Source organism: Nothoprocta perdicaria, unplaced genomic scaffold (assembly GCF_003342845.1).
Source record: "Nothoprocta perdicaria isolate Ctin4 unplaced genomic scaffold, notPer1 scaffold_285, whole genome shotgun sequence".
Taxonomy (NCBI): domain Eukaryota; kingdom Metazoa; phylum Chordata; class Aves; order Tinamiformes; family Tinamidae; genus Nothoprocta; species Nothoprocta perdicaria.
This window is the reverse complement of record NW_020455516.1, coordinates 444,838-467,989: the sequence shown is the minus strand read 5'-3', so window position 1 is coordinate 467,989 and position 23,152 is coordinate 444,838. Positions and strand designations below refer to the sequence as shown.

Sequence of the window (23,152 nt, the reverse complement as noted above, 5' to 3'; positions counted from 1 at the left end):
GTCAAATACTTTTTTTTAAAAAATACTTTCAACCTAATTAGAAGGAAGATTACAAGAGTCTTATGCTGATTTTCAACTACATCCCTTCTGAAAGACGTTTAAAAAAAAGTTCATATGGTTTTCATTGCACATTGTGCCCAAGCTATAACAGAGATCGTTTTGGTAATGTAAAGAAAAGAAAGATATCTATGTGGACACACTACATTGCTAAATACAATTTTAGGAAAAAAAATCCCTTTTGGCTGCTCTTTTATCTTTCCTCCCTCAAAATCTTTTCTTTTTCCCTTGTATTCAGCATTTTTGGGGGGAATTTTCATTAGAAAGTGCTCGCTTTCACCTCTAGGTTACCCCCACCTATTTTTATACCTCATCTGGAGACTAATAATAGAATCCAAGCACCAAAGAGATTTCCCTGCGGCCCGAGATTTCAACAGATTAATGACAACTATTATTCTAGATGTTAAGACTTGCACTGATTATACCACAGACTCAGCTTTCAAGTTCACTACAAATCAATACCATGCAAACACAAACTCAGCTTTAGCAATTTGCTATGTATTTCTCTGCCGTGCTTTAATACTTGGCACTGTCAAGAGCCTTTTATCTAACGACTCTCCAGTATCATCCCTCATTCTTGAATTTTGGATCTGACTTAAGAAAACTATATAAAGCAACTATTGTACGAGAGAAAACAATTTGCATTTGCACTTCAAAGGAGGATACAGAATAATGATGGAAGTGTGGCAGATGAGCTGTTATRCAAGAATCAAATGTCAAAAAAGAAAAAGACAAAGTAGGCCACGCTGAACCTATCTGGCACCTGTATGCATTTTGTGATTTTTTTTTTTTAATTAGAATTTAATTAGAAGCTCAATATGCACTTGCAGACCTTCCTTTAGTTGATCTGGGGTTAGAATAAAGGTCTGCTGTCGTATTTCACCTGGAACAGGGATAAAATCAGACGCCCATTTCATTCTAACAGCCAAGCAAAGAGAGAAAGGAGAGTGATTTTAAATGAATAGCTGCTTAGAGATGAGCTGGGAAATGGGAACTGAGATCAACTCTAGATACCAGGCACCCAACTCCAGTGGGAAGCCAGACAACATACAGGAGAGCTAATACATGCTGCCATTCAGCCCAAACAGATTATTTTAAGGTTTTCTTCCTTTCCCATTCCTCTCCTTAAGGGAGTTTTCCCATTCCAGGTCCTCGTGCCTTCGGCAATCAGAAGCCTCCTGCTGACTTTCGCCCCCTACGTACTCCTGGGCAGGTTGAGCTCATCTGTTTTGTGCCACCCCGGCCCTGCAGCCCTTGACCCCACTGTGTTCATGGCACACCAGACACAGTGACAGGCGCAGAGCACAGCCCCTCTAAGCTTGGCCCTTTGGGCTAACCAAGCTCAGCTTTTCAGCCTCTTCTCCCCAACCTTATCTGCGTTTCCTGCAAACCTGCTTCCATTTTTTCTAATGCGTAGATTTGTGCACACTATGGCAGGTGAGACCCTCCCAGTCGTTAGCACGGCACCATTAATATTTTTATTTCATGAATGGAAGTCTTAGGTGGCGGGAAGCATTTGTGGCTGTCCTGGAGTGAACGGCAGCAGCAGAGAACTGGTGACAGCCCTGAGCATAAAACGATGACCCTGAATGCTTTTAAAAAGCTAAACGCTCAAGTCAGACAAGGATTTAAAATAAAAACCACTTTTTTTTCCAATGAAAAAGGAAGAAAACTGATGAAAAGCATACGAGTGTCTCTTCTACAGCTCCACTAAATAAAATCTGATGCACACTTTGGATTTCGGAGCCAGAAAGAAGGGTAATGTTCGTGTCCTGGGCTGCTGGAGGCGGCATTTACTGGGGTGCAGAGGAGAGAAGAAAGCAGAGACAGAGAGGCAGGGGAGGCAGGAGGGAGACACGGGGGCCGGGGGAGAGGGCCACACTGACAAATCCACTCTCACATTTTGCTCTGGCCTATTTGATCATCACTAAATTCAACTCTATGACTCTTGCAAATTGTAAATAAAGAATTAAGCCATCTGCTTTAAGGCCCYGAAGAAACAGGAGCAGCCATTCGCAGAGTCCTTAAATGTAAAGACCAGGCAGAAGAGATTTGCAATATTTGCAAGGGACTAATAAGATAGATATTAGGCTTTAGCAAATTTTACTTTATAGGAAAACCCCCTTCCCTCAATGTGTAGTCCTGAAACAAATTTGTTGTATTAACTAAAATGTCAATAACCAGGACAATAAAAGCTAAGTAACTCTTTCCAGGCACTATAACACTTAAAGCTAGAAATTAAAACAACAGATGCCAGGCTGCAAACCTAAGCAGATTCACAATCCCAAAATTGAAGGTGTTTTTTCCTTTCATGTTATTATACACAGTACAAGTGGTGTATGAATTTGGCAGCATGATGGAAAAGGGAAATTAGCCCTAGCTTTAATATTTCATTGCAAGGGATTATTTGRATTGTGTAGTCCTTGCAAAGAAAAAGAAATCCAACCTCTATCCAGTGATAAACTCTCAAATTAGAAGGTCAGAAGAGCACTGTTACTTACTTAAAATAGTTTCTTATTTGACAGCTGAATTTTGCTAAAACAAGTGCCCCGATCACACATGCCCAGGGAGAATAGTTTAAGAAACTGTAAAAAAAAAATGGACAGAGCTCTCGAATCATTTCAGAGTTGTTTCCAGGAATCACAGTCATAAATAACTAAAGGAAAGCCACACARAATGGTCTGGCTTAGGATGTGAAGGCAGCTGTTATAACCCTGCACTCTAAGGGTCCTGCAAACCACTCCAGTTCCAAATCTTGCACTGCCAAAGGACGGGGGGGGGGGAGGTCTTTGTCACCTTATTACTGAGCATGTTGTCATGARTAAATAACATCATGAAACATTCATCATTCAGGAAATCTTTACATTTGCTCAGAAAGCAAAATTTGGTCCACAGAGACACTGATTTCCGAAAACAAATATTCTCCCGCCCACAGAAAACGCTCAGAGTGCAACCTCTGGTTTGACTTTGCTGTTTTTGGGAGAGGTAACACCACTAAAACCAAGTATCTTTCTCTGTAGCTTTCCAGTTCAAATTCATTTAGAGTTGACCAAACTGAAGAACTTGCAGCAAGATCTTTCACTTAAGTGGCAAAGCTATAGCTGGGCTCCATGTGGGAACTTGATCTGATCCACTCATATTGAGGTTAATGGTTGACYACTTCTGACCAAACTGTTAATTTATTTTGACCCCAAATTACGGACACAGCACTTATCAAAATACAGTTTTCCACCAAGAAAATTGGCAAAAAAAAGGTTGGGAATTTACTGCGTTTGAAAGAGTAGACCAAACATCATCTCGCTGCAATGAAGTTAATGGAATACATATGTGCAAAAAAACTACTTTGGAATCACTTGCATCACTCTAATTTACTGTGCAAATGGAGATCTACCAACTAAGCAGGCAAACAGGGGTGTTCAGTAAAGCCAGAGAGCAAATCTGGACTTTGTAAGCAATTTCTCCAAGTTATCCTTTATTTTGGGAACGCAGAGAAGACAGACAACCTACATTAGGGGACAGTTCCCTTCCCAGGGAGTTCCAGCCRTTCTGGACCTGATTTGCTTTTCATAAACCAAAGGAAAAACGTGAATGCAGCCAAGAGCTGCATGGTTCAGTGTTTTATATGCAAAGCCATTTGCCTTATTGACTTGTCATATTTTAGCTGACAAGCTCCCATGGAAGAGCCTATTGCAMAACTTAAAAATGGGCTCTCAATTCAACTTTCTTTCAGTTTTCCCTTTATGAGCATTTGTGTGTGACCTTACCCTGAACTCTATCAAAAAGCCTCCCACAGCTATCAATGGGTTTGGATGACAACCATGATTGATTTCTAGAGGGATTTTTAAAGGTAAGATGATGATACTTTAGAAAAAAAATAAAATATAGACAGAACAAAAGCACTTCACCAAAGAAAAGTCTTTTAAAAAAATCTTAAAACAGTCAAATCAAAAGTGAAGGCTAAAGATACCCAGTAGGGAAGTATTTTTCATTTATTCACACAAGGAGGTCTGTTTTAAATAGGCAAGACAAAGCAACAAAGCCCCCAAACTTGTCATTCTGGCCATACTCAGCAGCACCCAGCGTGCCCCAACTGTGTTGCAGCTACTGCTTCCTCTTGGAAACGTCAAGACCAGCATGAAAATCGTCAGAAAGCCTCCAAACAGGATTCATGGTTCACAACGTTTGCCTGACAGTTACCTCATTTATAATGATCCAGTGACAGTCGAAAGCAACCAAATTCGTCTCCACGACCTGAAAGAGAGAACAAACCAGGCATCAGTCAGCTTGCTCATGAAAGGGGAATAAATAAATAAAATATTAAATGGATGCTCTCTCCGAGCAACACAAACTCGAAGCACATGCTCTCCAAGACCTTTGCTATTCAGCAGAGGATAGAGAACCTTTAGTTAAATATGACAGGAGCGCTTGGGTTATTGTTTGACTTGGTAATTAAACTTGGAAAATACATTTCACTGCTGGCATTGCAGAAGAGAATATGTTTGACTGAGGAGAAAAGGAAATCAGTTTTGTCTTAATATTGCCTGGTGAGATGGAACAGCAGGGAAGAAGGCGGAAAATGACTATCAAGCAACTCCTGTTAGATCCCTGGAGTTGAGGCCTCTCCAGTCCTCATCTGCCCTGGAAGATGGTGATTTGAAGGGAAAACAACAAAAACAGAACCAACAAACAAATTATGCCCATACATAAATGCAAGGGTGGGGAGCAAAAGATCCCTGGAGCAAGAGGGATGTCACTGGGATGAGCAATGTGACGTGGCTTCCCTCATACGGATCCTCTTGACCTTCATCCCACRCCTCCTCTTCCCCTTCCTGCTGGTGAAGGCCATTGCAGGAGCTGCCCCTGCACGGGACACGTCCTGCTCGCTGCTTTCCTTGGAGCCCTCTGYGGCGAAAGCTGAGAGGAAGGAACTGCAGCCCGTGCAATTCTGTTGGCAGGAAGGGCAGCCCTTGACAGAGGCAGGAGCAAACTGCAGGAACGGCTGGAGACTGTGGCAGTTCTTGCTACTGATCAAATCCAACTGGCATTGACAGTGAAGGAGTTTTAAAATCAAGTTAATTCACTGGTTCACACCATCCACATCCTTACTGTGGCACACAATTCCMAACCAGCAGATACTGAGAGCTGTGTTGAATCCCAGAGAAACAGAAGACAAGCGCTGGGACAAGGCCTCCAACTTGCAGCGCTGTGACACCCCAAAACGTGGGCTCGTACGGTTTGGATCACAGCAGCGACGCGTGGCGTCCAACAGAGCCCGGCACCAGCCACAGCAGCACTTTCTGTAGGGCAGTGTCCAAAGGACAGCGACTGCACCAGCCACAAGTGCAACGAGCAGTCCGAGACCCCCCGGCGACATTTCCCACCAGAGGCATGAGAACTGGGCTCAATACTTGCTGACTGTACTGAGAGGCAAGAGCAGAAATGCTAATCCAAAGACATTAAAAAGTAAAAATCTAAAAGCAGTAAGACAGGAACTAACTTGGTAGAAATTCTCACAGTGCCAATAACAAATGAGGGGAAATGAAAGCTKCAGCCATTAATCTGCTCCTGGAAAATTTCAGTATTGCTAGCCCTAGGAATTAGGGTGTTCCCATATTTTGAATTCATACTTATTACGTTGTTGCTTTTGTGATGACAGGATAATATTGTATCATGTGGCTTTGCCATCTTCCAGCAAGGAGGCACTCAGGCACTCACACGGTACCAATCTCAGGGTGGCATTAAAGGCGCGCAGGAGCACGTGGGGAGCCGGGAGAACCGTGTCCCAAAAGCATCTGCCACGTCCTCCATCCACCCCAGAGGTCAACGAGCCCAAACTTCAACCAGGAACCCTCTGCRAAGTGAAAATTCACATTTCTCTGTTCATTGGTTATTGACACGGTGAAAACGGGGTGGCCTGCTACCTTGCTCTGGATGTTTGGCTCATCTCTTTGTAATGCACTTGCTCTTCCATTAAGGAGTTTGTTTTGGTTCATTTTGTGTGGGTTTTTTTTTTTTTTTTTTTTTTTTTTTTAAATCAACATGTGGGTCTGCTTATTCACAGCCCTCAGATTTCAATTAGATGAGATCTTTTCAATAAAGGAAGGATTTTAAGTAGCACTGTTTTTATTACATACTTGTCTCAAGCCGCTTAAGCCAGACTCCGGAGAGGCTTCTTCCATCTATGCCTAGTCTCACCAGTCACTTATTAGTTCAGACAGATGATGCTACCCATGATGGATTTATTTGCAACTTGCAAATAAGATGAAATGCATCTATTTTTTAGTTGTAGATGAAACTGTTGAGCAGAAAGATCATGTTTTATCCATTAAAGTTTATGGATTCATGAATCCACTTAATATTAAAGCCAGTTTCAAAAAAGATTATGTCAAATTAAGATGAACCTTCTAACATATCCAGAGACACTCAGACTAATATATCCTAAGTTTAGACAGGCTATGAATAGCCTACAGTTTAAGAATTTACTTTCCCCTTTCAGTCGGTCAGAGCCAACTTCTGGCATCTTCCTTAGCCTACTAACCCAAACTTTGTTCTACTATTCATAGCGGTTGTGTAAAAAACAAGATAAAAATGAAATGACAGATGATGCTGTAAGAAAGCTGTTTTTTTTGGATAATGAAATATAGATTAACAGATAAAGTAGATTTATAAATCCAGCATTAGGCTGGAGTTTCAGAGTCATCTTTTTGTCCTGGGGCCATTCACAGTCTTACTCAATGACGTCCTAGATCTCCTAAAATTTCTTTAAAAATATCTTCCATTATCGGCAGGATCAGGATTCACTCGCCTCATTGCAGTCCCTCACCTCCCAGTACCTATTGGGAATCTATAGTCAAGAGCAAATAGTTACATAGATGCCCATAGCATCTATTTAACTACCTTCTAAAGGAGAGCAGGATGTATTCTGACTATGTCTGTATGAACTGCAGGGCTCTGTATTATCCCCACCACTGATAACCCTTCAGCATTTCCCAGCTATTGCACTTTCTGTTTTCTAGCACAGAACAAGAACACACAGACTGAGTTGCCGTTTTACAGAAAATAAACTCAACACTACATATKCCCTTCCTCCTGGTTTGAAACTTGAAGGAAGAGGTCATTCAGCCCCAAGTTTCCTTCGGACACTGCCCGCATACGCATAACCCAATGCAGGCATAAGATGCTCTCCATCAGCAGTTATTAGGTATGGGTTTGCAAGTTCCTGATTTTATTAAAACACTAGAAAATCCCCACCAAACAGACCCTGTTAAAGCCCCGGGAGCACAAGTAAGATGCAGTTACCCACCAGCACAGCAGCCACCGCTTGGACAACCCCGACAGCGCTCCACGACGCCCCTGTTGCAGCTCCGAGCTTTGTTTGCCCAAAGAGCCCCTCCGCCTTCACCGGGAAGGGCAAAAGCAAACAAGGTGATAGCCATAAATAAAAAGGGCTTTTCTGATTCTGCTAATGTTGCCCCTCCCCTGGGCAGCCGCGCAGGGCAAGGACAAGCGGCCACCACCTGCAACCAGCACCTTGGGTTCACGGGAGGCAGGATCGGGACAGGRGCTCCCGAGTCCCACTGCCTCGGTCACAGCTGCGATACTGTGTGCTCAGGAAGGGATTGAAAACTCCTATGGAAATTTCCATAGGAGACAGAAGGCAGGCACACGGATTGCTTATGCAGCTCACATTTAGGCTAAAGCTGAGAGAAAAACTGCAGCGTGCGCTCATAACGAGGGCTGAAAACCCAAACCCCATGCAGCTTTTGAAGAGGAGAGAGTTAACTCTTTGCAAGGGAGGAAAAAAGCACCTATCAGAAAAAAAAAAATGTTTCTTTCCTTTCAGGGAAAGCATCCAACTGAGGGCTACTGCACCCACAAAACTCTAAGCTCAGCTCAGCTCTATAAGCAGTTGGCAGCTGGGGGAGCATTAGGGCACCGTCTTGCCCAAGTTGACTTTGCTCAGGCTTTTCCTTAGGCTTTGGAGATCAGATGCTGAGACAACCTCTGGTTTGACCCAAAACATCTGCCTCCCTGCTCCCAAATATATTGCACTTGCTTAACTGTGGTGATTCATATTGGCAATAAAAGCAGAACCCTATTAGTTCTCTGCCAACTGTTGTGGAGCTCAGACTATCTTTATTGACTGAGAAGGTAAATATTTGAAAGTGCTGGCTGCCTTCCTAATGCTCACCACAAAAACAATGGCAATAAATGARGGGTTTTGTGCTGTTGAGGCCCGTGCTCTGCTCCGAGCAGCTCACGCCGTTCAGTCGCACCCAAACAGATCCATGTCCCACAAACAGGCCGAGCGAGGCCAACAGAGCCAGTGACTTCAAAGAAKGAGATTTCTGCCATTTGGGATTTTTCATTTTTAAGCAGTTTTGGTTAATTTTTACAGCCCTATTTCATCCCTATCTCCATTACTAAGAACCCAAGCTGTATGTTGGCAGGCCAGTTGCAAAACAGATTTCATGAAATCATGCAAAGCCTGAAAAAGGAGCCTCGCTCCCTACTCAACTCCCGTTCAGACTGAATATTCACCCCGGAAAATTGAGAAACGCTGCGACACCATTCGCATAAATCCTGCAAGAGAGGATGTGGCCCTTAGATTCCTCAGTGCCACGAAAAGCCACCGCACAGCTATACAAGATCATTCTTACCACTGCACAACTTCAGGAATGTGTTCGTGTCTAGCTGCAGCAGTTTTCCTAACACCCTATTAAAATAAATCAAACATCTCCTTCGCGGGGAAGGTGTTCCACCTAGTCAAACATGGTGCTATTGAACTGCTCAGCGAGGACAGGGCTGGGGCAGAAAATAATCTTCTGAAGAACTCAGCTACACACCAAGGGAGACTTTGCAGAGAGCGGAAAAAATGCTGTCAAGAAGACAAGTGATGAGCAAGGACAAACCATCTGTCACTGGCACTAACTCCAGAACTTCAGGATCTGGGGAGGAGCCCGACAATTTATCACGACCATTTCTATTGTGCACTCCCGAATCTTGAAGCAGGCACGAGAAGCCAACGCAAATAAAGCAGCTTCTCTCACGTGTAGTAATAAGTAGGAAAGCAAAACAGCTTCCAAGGAGAAGCACTAGGTATTTGAGCAGGGAACTACAATGTATAGACTCAGACCACAAATAGGTGCTGGCCAAAACTACTCAGTATGGACCAGGAGAAAGGAAACACAGAAGAAAAATAAAAATGATTGCAGATCTTCAAAATCCATCTCGGTTCCCACTCAGCACGTAGGACGAGCCTTGCAAACACCTAACAAGACCTAAAATGTTGCCTATGTGGGGAGCATCCCACTGATCCAGCCATGTCAGGGTGTCCTGTTTGCAGAGGGAGGAAAGTTTCTGTCCTCCCTGCTGCCCTTCCCGTTAACTTGCTGCTCCCACAGGAGCYGTAGTACAGACTGTGCCTCTCTGCTGGACCACCACCAAGAAAACCACATTTTCCATTTGATTTTTCACACAAAAGCTGACAGATGGCATTGCATAATCCCTGGTTTTGGAACAGGTTCATTCTGAAATCATTTAGGAAGTGATTTTCTTGTTTAGTTTTTCTAAGAGCTGAGCTGAGACCCGAGCTCCCTACTWACCTCATCCAAACATCCACTGCAAATTCACAGTATGTCCCACTCATGCTGCCTTGTAACCCGCACACTTTCAGCTGGAGGCCTGTTCTCCTCAAAACCTGCTTGGACTTCTTGGTGCCCCTGTGCCTTTTCATCAACTTCCCARTCCCTACTGCTATTTTATAGGCAAGTATCCCACACGCCCACACTCTCACCTAAGACATACTGATTTACTGACCACCAGCATAGAGAAAAAGCAGGCAGGCAGCTAACAGGGACTGAAACCAAAATCAACATAAACACACAAACATTAGTTCCTAACTTTTCATTTCATTTAAGGGATGGTGATTTGACCCATTATTTGGGCACTTGGGTAGRGGTGTAAAACACAAAACCTAGAAGTTTAAAAGCTATTAAAAAGCTGCTGTGCAAGCAATACTGAAAGCCAGATAAACTGAAGACTGCCTTATCTCAAGATCAGAGAAGTAAACGTGCAGACTTGTATCGTGTCAAGGTCAACGTTGCAGGCCTAGACTCGTGCGTGGAAACTGCAAACTCGCCTCCAAGTTCTTTGTCCCTTTACACACAAACTTCTTCTTTCTTTTTTATTTCGAGCTGCTAGTTCATTAGAATCACTGCTATTTCATCAGGCTATCTGTACCATGACTTCCTGCTGGTGCCACAGCGAGCCCTTTTCTTTGCCTCTGCTCCGAGTCTTTGAGCTTCTCAGTAGGGAAATCAGCTGCTGATTTATAAATCTCATTCTTGCACACCAGAAACTAAAGCTCATAAAAATTCTTTCTTCACTGAAGGCAATATTTTTTGAATCTAATTTTAACCTCTATCCATTTCCACAACTTGAGGGAAAGGAAAAGAAAAGAAAAAAAAGATCATCAATGAGAATACTTATTATTTTTATTCTTATGGTGCACAATTCCTTTTTGGGATTCCTTTCCTCAAGTTCACTGCATGCAAAAGAGAATATTTTGGCTGAAAATTGATAGAGAACTCGCTGGGTCACTAATCACCTACTTACCAAGTATTAAAAAGCAGGTTTCTAAAGCACTTGGTGGGAGAGTGCTTTATTCTCCTGCTCAAGAGAGCTGGGCTGGCTGACATGGCTCTGYTGCTTGTCTCATGAGAGCAAGAATTTCTTCGAAATAGTTCAGCTACTTGATCAGTTTTCCCCCCTCACAGATTTATTTTTAAAAATGATACTTTTAGATTAAGAAAAATTGGGTTATTTCACTAAATAATTAGTTTTATATTGACTTGGCTTGCCACCCTAATCATATTTGAAACAAGTCAAGCTCCGGGGAAGATTTCATCTCCCTTGTACTAAAATTTTAAGAGATGGGGGCAGTTCAAACAATAAATCTGTCCAAAGCCAAAAGCAGAGAGGAAAACAAGTCTACAGTTAAATGTTCACAAAGGTAACTAAGCCTAGTATTAATATTTCAGAGAATATGACCATAGGTTTGTATTGAGAACACAAAATACAAGTTSATTTTGTCTGGTATAAAGAGCGATTAAAATTCTTAAAAATTTGCTACCTACAACTGAAGGTGGAAAACTAATATTTACAACCAACAATAACATCTCACACCTGGAGACTCCTATTTCACAGTAACAAAACGATCCAAAACATCACAAATACAGACCCAGTACTGCTGCTATATGTTACACAGTCTTATACAGAGTCAGTTGATTTCACAGTGATAACTGCTGTATTAATTAAATACAAGATTCTTGTTTGAAGATACAAGATCTTGCTCCTCATCTGTATTCCAAACTAGGGATTTTTTTTTTTCTTTTCTTTTTCCCAAGCCAAAACCCATCTGTGCAAACCTGGGAGCTAAGCAGAAAGCCCGAGCATGTGGGTTGAACGCAGGTTTTAAAGCGGTTGTCATGACCTCCCAAGGTGAAGAATCCATCATAAAAGCTCCATATCCACRCCCGAGTCTCCCAACACCCTCCCCTTGCTCAGACTGGGAGCTGCTTCTTCCAAATCCCTCCTCTGCTCTACACACTCTCCGCACCAGATCCCACTCCGGAGCTCCCCTTGATGTGAACCACTTCTAGATGGAGGGTGGCATCTAGAGGTGGTTCCTCCAGCAAACTAGGTCGAAGAGCTGCCTTCCTGCTTTCACTGCTGCCACGGCTGTCTTCATTCAGGCCAAAACATCTCCCCAGAGGGAAAATTTAAAAATTAATGAAGCCTTTTACAGATTTAAATTTACTGTATTTGCACCCTTTTCTATTTTGTATGTTTCTGTGACATTATTTTTTTCATTTTGTAACTGGATTTGCACAGAACAAACATTCCTCTTTTTAACTCTTCATCAAGTTTGTAGTCAACAAAAGTTTTATACCCAACCATGCCAATATGAGGAAGCCTTTCAAGAAGTTTGTCTAGGAAGACAAAATTAAACAAACGGCSAGTAGTTCTGAGGCAAAAAAAGATGTTTCAGTTTGATAACAGGTCATTCTTTAGATAACAAGGCTGCTGGGGAAGTGGGCTTCTGAGTACACTGGAGAAAACACAAAGCAAAATATAGCATCCATCATAACTTCAGTTATGGGTGCTTCTTTCACATAAATTATTTGCTATCTGCCTAAATCTGCTTCCTGTGGATGCATTACATACYTAGTTGCTAATCACCATCAACCAAAACTACTACTGTGGTTAGACTGGGAACGACTACAAGTGAAGAAAAGTGCACTCGTAAAACACAGGATTCCTCCCCAGGATGTACCAATACAGGCTGACCACCCTCAGCCACACATTGCAACCACACATTCCACATGCAACACAGTTGCCCTGGCTTTACAACAGTTTAATGAGAGAAAATCTGATAATTAGGATGAAAAATACCTCAGAAAGAGCATGAAAAAAGTAGGTTTTCAAAGAACTTGAAGAAGGAAAGGGAAGACTAGAAGTACAAAAAAGAGCCATTGGTGCAGAACCTTTTGATAATGGCAACTATTTTGTAATTCTACTTTTTTCTTTTTTAAAAACCCACTCCCCTGAAAGATTGAAAAAAGGTTGCCCTAAATGGCAGCTATTTTCCATAAAAGGCTTCTGTCCAGGGAGAAACCCTCCTCTCCAGCAATCAGAAGTAAAAATTAAGTACTAAATACGTTTCAAATAGTCTATTTAGCATCAGTTTTCTGTTCTCTAATAGTGGTTGTGAGCACTATTGCCTTTCAGAGGTTTGAAAAGTATTTAAGTAGGAGAACTTCTGAATATATGATATGCAATACTCTATGTGTATTGAGCAGACAGATTGCATTCCCGCCCGTGAAGCGGGAAGGCAAGGTTCAGCTCGCCTCCTTTTCCCGGGAGCCCTARGGGAATATTTGGGACCAGCGTCCTGAGCAGCTCAGTGTCCATGGATTAGCCAGGTTCTCCTTGCTGGGAGCTGCAGGAGGCCAAGGGCTTTTTCTTTTTCCAAGCTTGTCCATTCCCTTCATGTTTTAAAATGGAACTTGAGTGCCTTGAAAACCCAGTCCATCCTATGTTGTCAACATGATGTAGCATGTAGCAGCATGTAATAAAATACAAGAGAAGCGTGGTTTCACCTCCTTTTGCATCTCTTGGTAAGGCCAAGGTCTCCTGCTTACAAAAACAGGAGAAATATTCAAAACCAGGAACATATAGAGAGAACATACACACATTTCTCCCCATCTTCTCCCCTGCCAGCCCTAAGTGAGCACTAAGGCATCAAGCTGACATTAGTGAAGCAGCAAGCACCTCACCTTCCTGTYACGGGTGGTATTAAGGAGGGTCAGCATGAGGCACCAAAACCTCCCTCGGCTCCCTGGGCTGCTCAGCCTCACGGCGCTGCCGCCGCCGTCGCTTCGCACAGGTTTCGGGTTCGGCTGCCCTCGCAGCACGCGGCCCCAAGGTGCCTTTGGGCTAAGAGGAGTTCAAGAATCCATAGCTGGGCCACACAGCTTGAACTGGCTGCAGGCTCGGAGCTTCCCAAGCCTAAACCCTTGCAAGCAGCACAGGCACCCGGATAAAAATCTATGCTCAACAAACGGAAAATGCTTCGCCCGCCAAGCCACAACACCAAACGTGAGGCCTATCGGCTGTTTCGGTTTCTGTGCTTTGCTGGCAGAAAGTATAAGTAAAAAAATAAAAAACTCAATAAAACAGATGACTCATGCTCAAAGTCCCAAGTCACTGAAAGCCCTGATCTCCAGAACAAGTCACTAATGCATGGATTAAAATGCTTGGCTTTTTTAATAACATTCCTAAAACATTCCTAAAAAACTACTTTTGGATAATTTCTGCTATAATCCTATTCCAAACAGTTAACTGTATGAACTAATGACATGATTGGAATTATTATTACCATAGTATATTTATAGTAAGCAATAGCTATTGAGAAATCAAACACCATTCATACTCCCTTTCTCCTCCATAAAGCTGCTGGCTGCAAACCATAGGCCTGMAATCCTATGCAACCTTCACAGAGTGAAAACTGATTCAAAACCATTAACATACAAGCAAACAAAACAGTTGGAGATAAATACACAATAAGCCATGGAGTTTTACCAAGTAACTTGTATCCAGGTCTGACGTGTCCAGGCAGCCCCTYGGTTTGTGAGGAACAGACACTGTGGGCTCAGGAGCCTGATATAGGAGCTGCAGCACCTGAACTCAATTGGGACCGGGAGGGATCCCAGCCACATCCCAGCAAGTATTTTACCAGCAACAGGAGGGCACAAATGGCCTATGGGTGCTCGTTTGCAAAAGCAGCTGGAACTTCTTAGCCCTCATGGGTAGGTAGGAATTGCAAATAGCTTCCATTTTAAGGTATTACAGGCAAAATGCAAAGTTTTAATAGGAGATATACCAAGGTTGCAATGAAAAAGCAAAGAGAACATTGGCATTTAACGAACACATTGTAATTTGAGCCTTTCCGTGCATTTCTTTAATAATTTACGGGGATTAAGTTGCCGAGAATTATTTCTCAAGAATTTTCACTGCGGAGCGGTTGCCCATTTCTTTTGGCTTACTGCACAAAGARGCTTAAATTAGATCCTTGCTATCGCCTTTTAAAATAAATTGGAAAACTTTGGTGGCGCAAAATGAAGAGAGCGGGGCAACTTTAAGAGGATTTGAACATTCCAGAAGAGGGAGAAGAGCATCCACRTGGCTGAAGGGACGAGGTCTGCATCTTAACAGCGTGTGAGGCAGCTACTGCGGCTGGAACAGAATGAGCTCTAAGGGAAAATGAGAAGTTTTTAACTTGGGCAAAAATATGTATTAAAGGTCATCCCAGTCTAATCCTGAATTGCCACTGTGTGGCAAGGAAGAATGCATCATTTTTAATTGCTCTKTGGAGTCTGCATTTATAAACACCAGTAACTTCATGCATACGGACAGAAAAAGTCAATGGAATTATTCACGCAAGGCAAGTAACTCGCACGTACAATGGCTTACAGGGCCGGGTCCCTAACATAAATTATGAAAGGCACATTATAGAAAGTTGTAATATTTTCGAGAATCACATTTCTTTCTCCCTTAGGCCCAGTCAGACATCTTTTTACCTTTAAGCAGTGCATTTTTGTAGCATTTTCAGCTGTCCTTTCTGACTATCCAAAGCCACAGCTGACACACATAACTCCTACTGCRACTGTGAATATTCTGGGCTTCAGGGCAGCGACAGCAGCCCCACTGGCACRACCCAGGGGCAGATAAACCTTCAAGTGATGCTCCACACACGTGAGCTCCACACAAGGATGATCAACAAGACAGAGCGCTCCTCTCCCCCGACTGGATTGATAGGAAAAACAAGCTGCCCATAAGGCTGTGTGGTCATCCAGGAACGAGTACTGGAGAAGCCAGGATTGCTGCCACCTCAGAGGGGTAGAACTCGCTCCTTTGCGGAGGAAGTGGGAGAAATACACTTAATATAGAGAAATAACCTCAAGTGAAGCTTGTGGTTGACCTAGGCAGAATTCTGCGCATGTGAGCACAGCTAGAACCCAATTTTAATTGAGCTTTAGATATCAAAATGTATCCTTTCCCTAGGGAGGCTGRTCGGTAAAGCCAGGGGAGTCGCACCAAAAGGCTCAGGCAGCTGCCTGACCCTTTATCTCTTCCATAAGCAATCATCTGAGAACTGGCAAAGGAGCGAGAGGAGCAGCTTCCTACACAGACTAAAGCTCAGTAAGAGATGAAAGCTGGAAGTCATCACCAGAAACAAAAGGTTAGATCTTCATCCACACTGCCATCCTGAACACGCAGATTAGGAATATTCAGTCATGTCCAGTGCTTACATCAGTGGGTACAAAAAGCAGCTGAAAATGGCACTGTGCCTATTAAGAGGAAAACAACATGCTTTTACTCATGCGGTCCTACAACACACACACACCTCATGCACATCTGCATGCATGTGCCACACACTTCTACTCCTTTCACCTAGATGTGAGCCATAACATTTTGTGAGGGATCAGTAACATATCTTAGTCCAAGTGAAAACTTGCTTTACATGAGYAACCAACCTAGGTCTGCAATTTACTTCCCCCCTTCCAGGCATGTTCCTGGAGCGCAGCTCAGTGGTGTTTACTTTCCTAAACATCCTTATATCTTTGAGGGGAGATTTTCCTCCTCATAATCACTGAAAATCTTTTCTAAAGAAGATGACCCTGGAGYGCAGGGCGGCAGCTCCCTCTCGGCCACCTTCAGTTGTCTCCATGGCCAACGGGAGCTAGAAGATGTGTGGCCAAAGCCTCGAGGCCTCCCCCTCTCCACGTGGGCAGTCAAACCTGCTCCGCCAGCRACACGGGGCAGGACCCAACGGGGAATGTTTTGGTTTTGTTTGCTGGAAAGCTATTTGCTCCTCGATGGGATTCTGCTCCTCGACWCAGCTGGAAAACGCATTACTGCCAGTAAGTGATGATAATGGCGAGGGGGGAAAACACAGCTGCCTTTTCTGAAGCCTGTCTCTTGCATTTGGAGAGCAGGAAAGGTGGTTTTGCTCAGCAGCTCCGCGAGCAGAACAGGACCCCTCGGCCACGCGTGCAGCAGCCACCGTGCRTGTGCTGGTGCGAGTGCACCTCAGCGCACGGGGACTGCACGCACGTTATAGAGTGACAAACACAATTATAAGAGATTGTTMTGTAGTTTGGCCTGCAGAGCTTCCTTGATCAGCCCCAGCACGCTAGCTAGCTGAGGTTTTGCTWGCTCTGCAGCATAAGGACTGAGGAAACCTGATGGAAACCATAAGCAGGAGGAAAGAAAATGAAACGATTCCTCAAACTGCCTTTGGRTATAGAAGTAGACACGAAGGCAACCCTGGTAACTTCTCTATAAGGGCTATTCAAACACTTTGGTTACTGAGGAGCTACACAGTCATCAAATAGAGACAGCAGTGAACACACCCAAATCAATACACCTRATTTGAGCAATGTGACCTAAAAATGAAGCAGACAATGGATGCCTAGGAGGAAGGAAAGTTGGGAGGAATTCTGTGCTGGTTGAAGAGGAGAGCACTGAACCTCAGCTGGGCGAGAACCATTTGCCACCGGGACATGCTTGGTTTACTTTTCCTTCTCATATATATGAACACCAATATAGAAAAGCAGAGGGAAGCAAATGACTCAGGATAGAGGGGGCTATAATGAATTCATTTATTGAAGTATTTGCAGCCCTGGAATTCAAGAGTAAAACATTAACAAATTGTGAGCCCCCAAAAGTTGGCTTCTATCTCTTGTACTAAATTAAATAAAAAATAAGCCTCTATCATGTGCAATCTCCTGTGGCCACCTCTCATTTTATTAGGCTTGGGTGTTTCCATAGCTTATTTGCTATGAAAGGCACTAAGCTGCTGCAGCACCGCGTGCCGAGACGGTCCCCTCGCAACACCCTGCATAAGAACACGTAAACCTGCTAAACTTGACCTAGACCTAAGGGCCCCGGTGGAAAAGGCAGAGCTCCTTCAGCCACCACAACGAGCAGGAGGTCCCAAAGCTCCTGAAGGGGAAGCAGCGCTCAAGCTGAAGCACTTTTCCATGAGATGCAAACTTGAGTGCCAGCTTTGGGTGTGAGGAGCATTTGGATGTGAGGATGTGGAGGGCATCGATTGCAGGAGGCCGCACACGGGACACGAGGTAAATTGAGAACCTGCTGCTTCTGCAGACACCACTCGGTGACTAACGTAGCGGCGGAGCAGAGAGGTTTGGCACTAGGTTTTAGACTTGTCAATTTATTTGCAGTTTCAGACTTGTCAATTTATTTGCAGTTATTCAGTCCTTTTCATTCCACCAGATACCGTGCTAAGCACAGTCCTTGGGGTGAGGCTTATTATGTTAATTAAAAGAATTGGTCTAATCTGTCTGGCTTTCAAATTAGCAACTTATCAGAGCACAAATTAATTCATTAATTATTTTTACAGTATATTAGCACATTAGCCATAGTGCTAAGCCTCATTTTCTTGCTACRATTAAGGCAGGATTTTTTTTTTTCCTTTTACTTACAAAAAGCATGAAATTTTACCAACTCAGCTATGAATAACTCACTCAGAAAACCTTCATTTGGAGTACAAAATGCTGTGGTGTATAACCCTAGTGATGAAATGATCAACTTCTTGGTGACAGTTTCTGGTTTTACTTCTTTGCTGTTTGATGCTTTTGTTACCTGCAAAGTTTGTAGCATTCGCTATTTGCTTTAAAACAGARATAAGTAACAACCACCAATGTCTTCACATTACAAACCAGCAGCTGGACTAAATACTCTTGAACTGAACTAAATGAAAACTCTTCCACAAAGTTTTGAAAAGAAGGAGTTTTCTYAAACTGTGGTTAATCACAGCACAAACCTAAGTCATCCCCACTAAATGCAAAAATACTGATGCTAAACACACCTTTGCCAATATGAGCATGTRAATAGGTTGTCACAGAAGGGGTCCTTCTCTTACAGGAAACACATACGTGGATCCCACAACGATGTTTGGAAAAGTTTTGATGTTCAAAATGAAGTGTTAGGTTTTTAGATATCACCAGGAAACTCCAATATTTTGGGGATAAAATAAAGCTGGTACCTTACTTGACAGTGGTAAGTTTGTAGTGACAGAGGAGAAAGGAGCCCCATATTTAGATATTAACTGATATGTTTTATATTAAGCTGAGTCTACATTCTGCAGCACACTCATACTTTTCTGCAGTATATCTATATCTAGGGTTAAGGCTAGAAATGCAATGGTGTCAAAAAGCAACAAAAACAAGTCACATTTGAATGAAGCACCAGACAAACATCTGACGTGTCCCTGTATATCACACAAGCGTACAGCCAGATACACTCCACAGCCCCACTGAATTCCCACTGCAGTTGCGTATAAAAATACATCATCATGGCCACTTTCTGCATCCCTTTTGAAATTTTACATCATTTTTGAAGAAAAAAATTGGAGGAGAGGGAAAGGAAGTAAGAAACAAGGAGAGGAGGAGGCAGACACCCTCTATCCCAAAACCTGAGATAAAACCCTATTCATTATAGATATTGGCTATTACCTTGGCTCACATATATATGCATATMTACATACACAGGTATATAACTGACAGTCATGCAGGCAGTTCTCTATTTAGAGCAGTGCTAACTGACTCCTAGAGGCTTTGCAGAGGCTCTGCCATTGAGGAGATGCCAGTGCAGGAAACGGGGGAACGCTCGGGAGATGAGACCAGCATAATTCAGTGCAACCACCAAGCTCTCCCTCGTCCTTCGCAGCCTTTGCTCTTTTCCCTTCTGCTTTCCATTAGTTTCACTTGCTGTGTTTTTCCCCAAAACTCCAGTCCAGCATAAAATCCCATTACCAAAATGTCAAGGCAATAACTTTGTCCTTCTCCCTCCTTTCTTCCCTACAAGTATATACATGCTGAAGATGTTCTTCTGGACTTATTATTTTAGGTGAGGAATAGCTCCTGTTCAAGCCAGGAATCCGTTTTGCCCCCGGCACCGTGCGGTGCTTGCTGGACAGCTTGCAGGCCCGAGGAATACACRGGGGTATTCACTGTCACATTTTTATTCAGGGGAGAAACAGGGAAATAATATTATGGGGACTACAAGGTTGCAGAGGGGACTCATTTACACATCTTATGGGGACCCTATGTCTTACATAAATAACAGCAGGTCTAACTCCATTACTGAAGATGTGATAGTTCATCGGCTGGAACAGAGTTATGAAAACTGATTTCTTGTTGTACGGCACAGAGATTTCTCAGAACCTGACACAACTCCRCAGCCAGCCTCGCTGTCCTCACCGTAAAACAGTGCCACAAGACACAGAACTATTTATAAAGTTTGCAGACACAGAGCATTAAGCAGCCGTAATTTATCACGGCACGGGTAAAATGAGGTCGCCCGGGATTTCAGCTGACAAGTTCGAAACAAAACCGGCGCCTCGCGCCGCCTCTCCCTGTTTGTCCCGCTTTTCCCTCTGCTCGYGGCAGGACACGTCCGATGCTGAGAGGGACAAGCACTACCTCCATCCTCACATCCCCTTGGCTGCGATGGGCTCCGAAAGGGAAGGGGAAAAGTCAGGGTCAAACGAACCCCTGAGAAGTTTCCTTTTTTATTTTGTGGCAGACTTGCAGGGTGCAGCTTGAAACGCTGCCCTGCGCATGGTTCCCTGCTTGCAAAAACTGCCAGCTCTGCGACCTGAACCTGAAACCCCACGCATGGGCAGCAAAAACATGCTGCTTGTGCAAGTCTAGAAAGCAGCAGCACAATTCAGGAAAAGAGCAGGATGCAGGAGTTGCCCATCTCGCTTCCCAGCACACCCCTTCCTTTGCTTGGCCTGCAAGACAGGAACGCTTGCTGTTCCTAAAAACAGCAAACCCCATTTCACGGCACTGCCTTTTCCTGGGGAGCCACAGGGACCCGTCTCTCCGGGCCTCAGCTTGGAAACCTGGGCCTCTTTTGGGAGAGAGGAGAGCAGAAGCAAAAGGCTTCCTCTGTGAGCAAGAGCCTGCAGTGCCCGCTCTCAGCACCGCTCCCCTTGCCCAAGCCGCAAACGCGGCACCAAATTTGTTGTGCGAAATGAGAAGGGAGCAGCCAGGAGGAGCTCTGTGCCGTGCACAAAGTTAATGAAAGCAGACACATGTCACATGTGTCACTGTCACGCAAGGCCTCATCCAAGCCTCTTGCTTTGTGTGTTACCTGGATTTTGCAGAGAACAGGCTGTCAGTGCACGGACTGTGTCATCCTTTGCATCTCACACAGCAACTGAAGTTGGCAGGAAGTTAAGTCTAAGACAAGGACAAGGTCAGGATGCTCACAAGTACCRGGAAACACCTCACCACTATCATCATCTTTCCTGCTCAAGAAAACCAGCCTTGTTTCCTATCTTTATTTATTTATTTTCTATCATGCTTTAGAGATTGTGTGTATTTTGGAGGCTGCTCTCCCTCAGCTGGCAGGTCCGTACAAGACGGCTGAGGCAATCCATATTAAAACTAAAATGCTTTAAGACAGTAGGAAAACAAATGGAACTGCAAGCCAGGGCTAAAAATAGGCCACATCACTCCAAGGGACTGCAAAAATTCCTGCCTCTCATGTACCTTTATGAAAATCCACCTCAGTTGCCACCCTCACTCCCACCCCTTCATACAATGAATTATAAATGCCAGCACACAAGAAAAAGACTATCAAGAGACATAAGAAGGAACTCTGTAGCAACTCTGTAGCTTCCACTTCTTCAGACTCTGTAATTAGCAAACATTTCCTTTTGGGCACCCACAGAGTGCATCGGGGATAGTGTCTAAGAGAGAACTCACAACAAGCAGGAGCAGAGCTGCTGTCAGACAAGCTAATAGGGTGCGGGGAAGCCTGGGTGCGAACCGTGTCCCTGGTCTGCCACCTGCACATRCAATAATCTTTAGGATTGAGCCTTCCATCATTAGAAGCCATAAGATGGTTGCATTCCCTGTAAAATAAGAGCAAACAAGTGTCTGAAGGGTTTATATCCAGTATACCTCCTTTCCACACTCGCTGGTTGTTTACACATTACGAAGTGTTTACGTGTTACAAAGTCAGACGGAGACACAGGTAAAACCCTAAGCACCTTCCCCATCTTTGGTTTCATCCGTTTTCAGAGAGAGCTAATCTGTAACAGAATAAAACACCTCAACGACGTCAGTGGAAAAGTGGATCACTGAGAAACCATTCTGGAAGAGCTTTTCTGGAACAGCTGCACAGACAGTAAAATCCCTRCTCTTTCATACCAAGTTTTGTATGTCCTATGTTTTAGCTCACAAGTGAGTCAGATCAATGAAATATGCAAGTACATCTGAGTGTCTGGAGACATAAATGAGAGTAGACAAAATACCTCTTAAAAGTCCTTCCCTATTTCAAATACTGCATCACTTGAAAAGAAAGTGAAGGGAGGGAAAAAAAAGGCTGGAGAAGGCAAGAAAGGGCTGTCGTTTCTGTAGATTCTTGACAGACACAGGCAAATTCCTTGGCTAATCAGAGACTGGGAATGCTAAAGAAGTCATTTCTCTTGGCAAGAGACAGCTGCAGCCGCCACTTTACCCGCCTGATGTCCAAGGTCAGAGGGAGAGATGGCAAAGGGGGTCAGGAAGCTCAGCAAAGGCATGATGTGCAGGAGAGGAGAAGCTACCAGATCTAAAATACCMGAACTCTGAGCATCAGGACTGGCTCAGAACAAAACTTCTTTCATGAAAAAAAAAGGAAATCAGGAAAAAAAATCCTTTCAAATTACGCTGTAATGGAAGCAGCTCTCTGTGGGAGGAAGGAGAGAGGAGAAAGTAGGGGRRRAAAAAAAAAGAAAAAAAAAGGGAGAGAGAGGAAGCAGCACAAAGTTACATTGTAGAGCAGGGATTAAAGTAGGACAAAACTTCGCTGCTGTTTCAGGTGTCCTATCATGCTACAGCTCACAGACAACTGACCGCCTCTAGGATAGAGATCTCTTCCATTTCCTTTTCCAGAGTTACATCCCGAGTTCTTCTCTATCCTGTTCTTTCTATTTTGCTCATTATATGGAATTACAACAGGACAATCATAAACCAAACCACGCATTACTAAGATCATAGTTGGAGGATGCTGATCAAGTCTGACTCATTATTTTCTAAAAGTAATAATCATTTGCATCAGTATTTAAGGGACAGTGGGGGGGAATCACATTCTCTAATGAGCTTGTAAATATTTTGCATACAAACTATTTCAAATGGTTTCATGCAGTGACTCATTCGTCAGTCTAGGTACTTTTCATTAATTCCAGTGGTCTAATAACTCCAAGTGATTCATCCCAACTCTCCCAGGAGGGGTTTGTTTTACATTTTCATCTCTTCAGATACATCCTTGTTAAGCTTTGCTGCTTTCTGGGCAATAGCTCCAGCCCCAGCTTAGCCAAGATGCTGCGAGGGAAATGAGGAGGAAGACCCATGGATTTTGGCATTACTCTCCCAAGAATGGCACCACCAAATATTTTCCAAGCAATATTCAGAAATACTGGACTTACCAGGTATGAAGAGCACTTTTT

The 23,152-nt window shown here is 43.6% G+C and overlaps 1 protein-coding gene across 1 annotated transcript in view; it reads right to left on the bottom strand.

Moving 5' to 3' along the window:
- Positions 1-23,152, bottom strand: part of GRID2 (glutamate ionotropic receptor delta type subunit 2) — a 535,376-nt gene that overhangs the window by 160,169 nt on the left and 352,055 nt on the right. The window contains exon 5 of the mRNA XM_026041440.1: positions 4,255-4,308. Coding sequence (XP_025897225.1) covers positions 4,255-4,308 — 54 coding nt within the window. The remainder of the gene's footprint in view (positions 1-4,254; positions 4,309-23,152) is intronic.